The 8696-nt window shown below is 31.6% G+C and overlaps 1 protein-coding gene across 1 annotated transcript; it reads left to right on the top strand.

Moving 5' to 3' along the window:
* Positions 1–2694: 2694 nt before the first annotated feature.
* LOC133797812 (trihelix transcription factor PTL-like) lies at positions 2695–6087 on the top strand. The gene is made up of 2 exons (XM_062235874.1): positions 2695–3599; positions 4459–6087. Exons 1-2 carry the CDS (start codon positions 3115–3117, stop codon positions 5861–5863), a joined length of 1890 nt encoding a protein of 629 aa, XP_062091858.1. The 5' UTR covers positions 2695–3114; the 3' UTR covers positions 5864–6087.
* The last annotated feature ends 2609 nt before the right edge of the window (positions 6088–8696 follow it).

Below are 8696 nucleotides of genomic sequence, written 5' to 3'. Positions count from 1 at the left end.
TCCTTCTAAAATTAATTCCACTTGCAGAAGAGGTAAACACAAAATTATGAAAATATTAAACATATATATTATATTTATACAAATTGATAATATTTAGAAAACTTATTCCACTTTTGATTTATTTTTCTCTGGTGTTTTGTTATAGTACATTGTGATTTCATCTCGGGAACTTAAGGAACAATTTGAATAATCCAAAGGTTAGTTAAATTATTATTATTCTCAGTACATTAACAAATTCCAATTTATTATTTATACATAAACTAAACTACTACATAATTCAACATCGTTTCACCAAATAAAATGAAAACCAAAGCAAACATGATAAAATACCACTTTCAAACATTCGACTCTTTGTATTATATTTAGATTAAGAAAAAATTAAGAGTTACATCTCAACTACACTTCAAAAATATTTAATAATTGCTATCATTTACCAAAATCGAAAATAAAATAAAAAATGAATAACCCATAGGTTCAACATCATCCAAACAACCAGTTTAAATTAAAATAATAGTTAGTTGTGCTTTTTAAAGTTTGTTACTTATAAATATTTTTAAAAAATAATTTTTATAAATTACTAATATCATTATTATCGAACACAACCTAACTTTTTATGTTTTGACTATTAACCAGAGTCTCGTGACTATTTAAAAAAGAATGTTTAAAGATATATAGAACTTTGAGACTGTGAGACATACATGGAAGTTGAGGATTGGTTTCTATATTGGGATAATATGGAGATTGTGGATTTGATTCTTATTACTTTCATAGTTGGAGAAGATGATGAACAGATAGGGTAGAGCTGTCCTATGTGTTTGGAAGAATTTGAAGTGGGGATGAGATATGCACATATGCCACAATATTTACATTTGTTTCATGTTGACTGTATTGTTAACTGGCTTCGTCGAAATCTTTCTTGCCCAATTTGTCGAGCTCAATTATTTCATCTAATTTTGTTTTAACCAGTTATATGTTTAATATATTATGTTATTGAAGCAATCATTGTTTGAAAAATGTACCTCAAAGTAATTCTTCACGTTTTACGACAACAACTTTTTACTTAAATCATGTTGTACATTTTAATAATTATGTTATTTATCATCTAATTAATTTTTTGAATATTACATCGTTTCTAAAAAATATAAAATATAACGTGCATTGCACGTATTTTATACCTAGTATATATATAGAGAGAGAGAGAGGACAATTCTTCTATATGAGCTTCACTTTAAGCTTTAGCGGTGGAGCTCTTAGTGTTTCTCGACCTGTGAACAGTTTTCGATGCGATTTTTTTATAACCGTGTATATTGTAGCTATTTAGAGCTTCCTGCAAATTTTCAGAAAATTCCGAATTGTTTACAATACCGAAAACTATGTTCAAATATGTTGCTTTCCACACGCATAAAAAAATTAGTCACGCGTGCAACAACATATTTGAACTTAGTTTTCGATACTGTAAATTATTCAGAATTTTCTGAAAATTTGCAGGATATTCTAAATAACTACCATATACACAGTCATAAAAAAAATCGCACCGAAAACTGTTCACAGGTCAAGAACACTAAAAACTCTACTAATAAGGCTTAAAGTTAAACTCCTGAACCCTCTATATACTGGTGAGAGAAGCGGTAGTAAACTTTGGTAAATTTCAATTTGTAGTATTTTGGTATAAAGATTTCACTAAAAAAATTCAACTCTCAAAGTCTATATATTATCATATTTTATTTCCCGCACAACACCTTTCTCAATTCATATCTCTCTTCATCAAAGGGTCAATTCAATTCGTGTGTATATATATTTTTTAATGAAAAATATGTATCCCCAAAACCCCAATGTAATAATCTTAAAGATAAGACAAATTAGGATAGACGATATAATAATAATAATTAAAAAAATGGACCTATAACTAGGCAAGGATATAAATGACCTTTTAATGAAGTGAGTTTGTGGCCGCAGAGACACACTAACATTATTTTCTTTGTACAACTGATTGATAATGTAGATATATCACATGACGAGAGTGACCGTAAAACTCGTTCTCTCGTTCGAGTCATGATTTGACAATCAAAATACAAACAATGATAAGATGGAGAGAGATACATAAGAAAAAAAGAATTTGGCTAAGATAGGTCTCTTCAACAAATATTTTGACTCCCACGTGGGATAGAGTTAATAATAGCTAATTCCACCTGTCAAATGTATTTTGGTGTTGAACTAAACTTCAAAATTGTATAATTTTACAATTTTAACATTATATTTTTTCTAATTTCAACTACAAAACTAAAATTTACACTAAAAAATAAATATATTATTTTATATTATATTGAAAATAATATACATATATTTATTACTAAATACTAATATGAAAAACAAAAAAGAATATTTTGTTTTGTACGATAGAATCCTGTAATTTGACAGCATAATTAAGAGATAAATACAATTTCGAATAAATTTTAATACAGTAGCACCATTTTGACATTTTAATAAATGGATTTTGACATTTTAATAAATGGATAATGGCACCAATATATTTTTACAAGTACGCACTAGTCATGGCTTGGAGGAGAGAAAAAGGTCGCTAAGTTAAGGTGAGCCATGTTGCTAGCCGCCATGCCTAAATGGTTGGGTCAAAAGCTAAAGCTATATCAACCTAAACTTTCAACTTAGAAAGAAGACAGTGATAGTAGTAATAGTAACAGTAATAGTGATAGTAATAATAATAGTAGTGGTAGTAGTACGTACCATATATATACTAAATTTACTTTATTTACGTTACGTACGTACCCTGCTTTTAACCTTTTTGTAATATTGGTCTCTCTATGAATCAAAGGCTAAACGTCCCCCCGTGTAATGCTTCCGCCACTTGTCACTCTGTCATTGGCCAACCCATCATCACGTAATGCTCATCTCATTTCACCAGTCCGGGTGGGACCCACCTTGCCCCTCCTTTTTCTCCCCAGTGATGATAAGTGACGTATGTTAGTCGCGTTAGACTCGGATCCTGTCTTCTAGGTTTTCCTTTAAAAAATAATAATAAAAAAAAAAACTCAACATTTTCTTATTTCTAATTACTTCGACACTCTCTCTCTCTCCCTCTATAGCTTAGTGAAATTAATGGAGGACCAGTTCGTCGGCATACCGGCGGAGTTCCGGCAGCTGATGGCGATGAGGACGGAGCAGCCACAGCCGTTGATTTCGCCAGCGAGGCCGCACTTGCAGGGAGAGCCCTTTTATCAGCAGTCTTACGGCCAAACGTCGTCCTTGGGTGGCGTCGGGTTGGTGGATCATCAGTTCGGGTCGGGTCATCATAATCATCACCACTTTCATCATCGGTTCTCCACCAGCAGTAGTACTGCTACTGCTGCTGCTATTAATATGAGTGGCTCAAACGGCGTCGCATTATATCATCATGATTTCGAGAGTAGCAGCGGAACTCATCATGGGTGGATGAGTAATAATATTGGGAGCTATGAGAACAATACGAACACAACTAGATGGCCCAGACAAGAGACTCTTACTCTCCTCGAAATTCGATCTCGTCTTAATTCCAGGTTTAAGGATACTAATCAGAAAGGTCCTCTTTGGGATCAAATTTCTAGGTATATATATTTGTTATCAAAACCCTAATTTCTATTTTTCCAAATTTTTGATTCCCATTGACTGATCAAGCCTAGAGTTTTTTGTTATTCTCAGTTTTTTTTAATAGTTTTCATTTTTTCAGTCTCAGTCAGTTTCCTCTCCTTCTTCACCTATATTTCCTTTTCTTATTTTCTTAAATTGGGTAAAACAATTTATAAACCTACTTCAGGTAAAAAAACTGTTACTTTCTTTTTTATATAACATATATGTATACATCGTTTTTTTGGCTTTTTTTTTCCATTTTGGGATAGTTTTTTTTTTCTTTCTTTCTTCCGGTTATGTCATGCAAAACTATGATACACACAACTACGATTTTTTCTTTCTTTCTGTTTTTTGTCCAATCACATAAATTAAGTAACAACCACACACTTTTATAATCGGACACACTTAAATATGATTAGTTTTCAATTAAGTTTTAATGAGGAATTCATTTTGCTCAATTTATTATAACTTAAACCTTCTTACTACTCTCTTCTCTGTACCGATCTATTATATCTAATGAAGACGATAATTATCAGATTTTCCTTCCTAATATATGTAAAAAAAAATGCAATTTCTTAACTAATGTAAAGTCGATCTTTTGGTTATTATCACCCAATTAATTTATAATAATAATAATAATACATGTACACACAAAATAATAACAATATTATTATTAAACACGCAAGCTCATGAAATTGTTCTCTTTTTTTATTATTATTATTATGCAGTTTTACTCAAAATAACCAGCCATTTATGATTTTAATCCTCAAAATTGTCCTTCTTTATGCTCTTGATTTTTTTGTGGCTAATTTTATAAACATGTGGATATATTTATAGGATAATGGCGGAGGAACATGGCTACCAGAGGAGTGGGAAAAAATGCAAAGAGAAATTTGAGAACTTGTACAAATACTACAAGAAAACCAAGGAAGGTAAAGCTAGGAAACAAGATGGGAAGCACTACAGGTTCTTTCGTCAGCTCGAAGCCATTTATGGTGATCAAAATAGCAATCAATCCCCAGTTCTAGAAACCCATCTCAGTAGAAGCTCTCTTCTTTATACTGACCTTGGCAGCCAAGAGGCCCAGCTTAACCTCGATCATCATCGTCATCATCAGTACCCCACTCAAACTAAGCTCTCTGATAATAATAATAGCCTTAGTTTCTCCATTAACAATTCAAGTGATCAGTTTGAAACTTCATCCTCAGACAACGGCGAAGATCGGGATCGTGGTTCGATCAAAATGGATGATGATCATCAGAAAATGAAGGGCGTAGTGAGGCCTAGTAGGAAGAAGAGCAGTTGGAAAGCAAAGGTGGAGGAGTTTGTGGATTCACAGATGAAGAAAATTATGGAGACACAAGAGACTTGGATGGAGAAAATGTTTCAGAATGTCATGGACAAAGAAGAGAAGAGAGTAGCCGAAGAAGAAGAATGCCGCAAAAAAGAGGCTGCTCAGTTTGATCAAAAAATTAATGAATTCTGGGCTAGGGAGAAAGCTTGGATTGAAGCTCGTGATGCTGCTGTAATGGGAGCTCTGAACAAGGTTACTTCTGGTAAGGGATCATCACTACTACAATTGCCATCTTTTCCTGAAAGATTAGTACTCTCACATAATAAGGATCGAATAGCTACTAGAAACTATGTTCATGATCATAACAATCATAGATGGAATGAAGAGGAGATTTCAAGCTTCATAGAACTGATCAGATCAACTAATTGCTTGGGAGGGGCATCAGTAGAAGGAAGTGTTGGGTTTATTAGTAAGGAAAATGAAAGTGTTTGGGTTGAAATAGCTTCAAAAATGGCTTGTTTGGGGTTCGAGAGAAGTCCAGCCGAGTGTAAAGAGAAGTGGGAGAGTTTAAGTGTTCAGGTAAGAATGATAAATGAAAGTAACAAGAAGCGGAGAGAAGATTTCAACACCAGTACTTGTACTACTACTCCTGCAACTGGTTACTCAGATCATGATCGTGATCATCATCAAGATTATCATAAGGGCTTTAATCATCATGATGATCAACATCAAGATCATGATGACCGAACTCTGAAACAAGATCATCACCATAGGATTATGGGACTTCGACTGATGGATGAGGGGCTTTCTCCTTCAAGTGCTTCCAACGTAGGCACAACCCAAATGAATCCTAGTAACTGCTTTAACCTTCTGTTTGGAGAGGGAGAAAACTTGTGGGAAAAATATGGTTCTTTGAAGCTCGGTAAAGATAGGATTAACGAATTATGACAAGTAAGATTGAAATATATATATTTATATAAATTTATATGTGTGTGTTTCAGATAAACATTTTATCTGATCAGTAGTTGTTCATTAATTATTATATATAATCGACCTCTGTTTGATTAATTATAACGTTAATTTAAGATTACTAAGAATATGTCCGCAAATTACAGCAGCAGAATCATGCTTGACTTACATGCATATATTATTGACTTTATTTATGTCTTCAAAGCAGAAAGCATGTTGAGATCTACAGTTAAACTTCAATTCTCTCTCTCTCTCTCTCTCTCTCTTAATTATGCTGTCTTTTGATTGATTTGTGCTGATATATACATACATATATATAAATATATATGCAATCAATGTAACTAATTAGTATGGTATCTCTGAATTATATATTCTGCTCAATATTTGTAATTGACATGTCGATGTAGCCTTTCTCTTGTTAAATGTTTGACAAATATATATAAATAATATATAATGGCTAAATAGGAAATTTTTCCACGAGTTTTGCCCTCTGAAATTTTGAATTATAACAATTATTATAAATGTGTTTCTTATTATATTGACTTTCATTCATTTTTTTAAACAATTTGCTCATATAGCACTAATGTTGTGCTAATATATGTAGTGAGATTCGACAGTCCCAACATGCAAATACATACATATATAGTGATATAATGACAAATTTTGAGAATATGTATTTGCATTCTTAGAATTAATTTTTGTATGTCTAGCGTCAATAAACTCGATTTCGACTAACTTCACTTAGTTAAATAGACCCTATCATACTGTAACTATGCATGTGATATGTGACTACATCGCAAAGTGCTTAAAAAATTAACAAATTGTAACAAAAATGGCATGTTTGCTACAAGCTCTATAGTTCGAGGGTATTTTTGCCACAAAAAAATAGTTCAGGGACAAAACTCTACAAGGGCTATAATTCAGGAGAAAAAATGTTATTTGTCCAATAATACTTTTCTAATAACCATTAAATCAGTGTAAAAAATTATATCGTATATATAATTATTAGGATTTAAATATATCTTATTAAAATAATAAGGAATATTTGCGGCATAAATACCCAATCTTTTACACTTATTACAGTTAAATATTCAATTTTTTATTTTCATGGCAAAAGTACTCAATGTTCAATCTATGTTAAAGATAAATACCTAATCTTTTTTCTTTGCGACAAAAATACCTAAAGTTTTTAAAACATTACTTTTTTCAATACCTCATCTGTTGGAGTTGTTAAGTGTTGACTCACCAGATATATATCACTTTGTAATTTAGGTATTTTTGTTATCAAAATATGTATTTTTTAAATTTGTATTAATTTAAAATGTATTTTCATTTCCTTTTTCTCATTTAAAATATTTTTTAAAAAAATAAATATGAAATGGACCGATTACAGAGTGACAAATGTCTGCTTAGTCAATATGCTTAACAGTTTCAACACAGAAGATACTAACAAAAGTAATGTTTTAGCAGCTTTAGGTATTTTTGCCGTAAAGAAAAAAAATTACATATTTATCTTTAATATATATTGAACATTTAGTATTTTTGCAGTAAAAATAAAAAAATTAGGTATTTAATTGTAATAAGTATAAAACATTGAGTATTTATGTTGCAAATACCCAAAATAATAATTATAAATTATTCATCTACTTCTAAAAAAACAAATTTTCTTTTTCTATAATTCCTCTGGTTGCACAAAAAAATCACCATTTATTTTTTGATAAATAAAAGTATAATTTTAAAAACTAATTAACCAATATTTTATTTTCAATCACAATCCCTAAGATATATTGTTTCTCGAGTAATTGCAACTACAATACGTGAAACATATACTAATTACATTTTATTTCTTTAATCATTGCAGTAAAAACTATTGAATCAAAATGCCAAACATACACCATTCTAGAAATTTACAACAAAATATACTATTTACTAAGTAACTACAATACAACAAAAGTATATATAACTACTGCAACAAAATCAGAGTTTTATGACTTTATTTGGGAGATACTAAAAGTTTACTATGTCTCCCATAATAAGAGAAGAGTTGTTGGCGGGATCATTAAAAATAAAGCTTTCACGTCTCCCAATAAGAGACGTTGGAAGTCTCCTACATGACTTCTCATGTCTCCTATAGCGAGAAGTGAAAAGTAATTATTAATTATTAATTTTTTATTTTATATATTTTATTATATAATAAAATAAAAATATATTAAATTAAAAATAAATCTAGCTACCATATTTGTAAAAATGCCCAAATCGAAAAGAAAGAAAAAACCCTAAAATGCATTGAACAAACTCCATCATCATCTTCATTTTCAATAAGTCCAAGGTACATCTCAAAAAATAAAAATAAACAAAACTCAGAATAATGCCCAAATTTCATCTACCCTATCATTTCCATTCCAAGAAATCAAAGTGAAACCTAGGTTATTGAAACATAGAAATCTAAGAACTCAAAGTAATATAAACAAAAAACCAAGCTCTCAATGACATATCCCAACCACGCCAAGCCCCACCCCTTGCATATATCCCTACCGTGTTCCCACCCTCACCAGAAGTCGATCTCCGCCATGTGCTCATCCTCGCCGAAGACCTAGCCCCGCCACATGCTCATCCTCACCGAAATCCTGTGCCCATGGTCGCCAAAAGCTAAGCCCCACTGCGTGCCCTTGCTCACCGAAAGCTCAACTCCGCTATACCACCCCTACAAATGAAACAAAGAGGCCAGTGAGAGAGAACGAAAGGAGGGATGAGGGAAGAGAGTGGAGATGCATCGAGATAGAGAAGAGAGAAAGAGAAGTGATGAGAAAGT

This window comes from Humulus lupulus, chromosome 8, assembly GCF_963169125.1.
Source record: "Humulus lupulus chromosome 8, drHumLupu1.1, whole genome shotgun sequence".
Lineage (NCBI taxonomy): Eukaryota > Viridiplantae > Streptophyta > Magnoliopsida > Rosales > Cannabaceae > Humulus > Humulus lupulus.
The sequence above is the reverse complement of the archived record's forward strand: the minus strand, read 5'-3'. Positions and strand labels throughout refer to the sequence as shown.

Bases quoted from the DNA above. Each gene is read 5' to 3' on its own strand.
- LOC133797812 (XM_062235874.1), top strand. From the start codon at position 3,115: ATGGAGGACCAGTTCGTCGGCATACCGGCGGAGTTCCGGCAGCTGATG. The intron at 3,600-4,458 runs GTATATATATTT...ATATATTTATAG, and splicing joins CTTTGGGATCAAATTTCTAG to GATAATGGCGGAGGAACATG.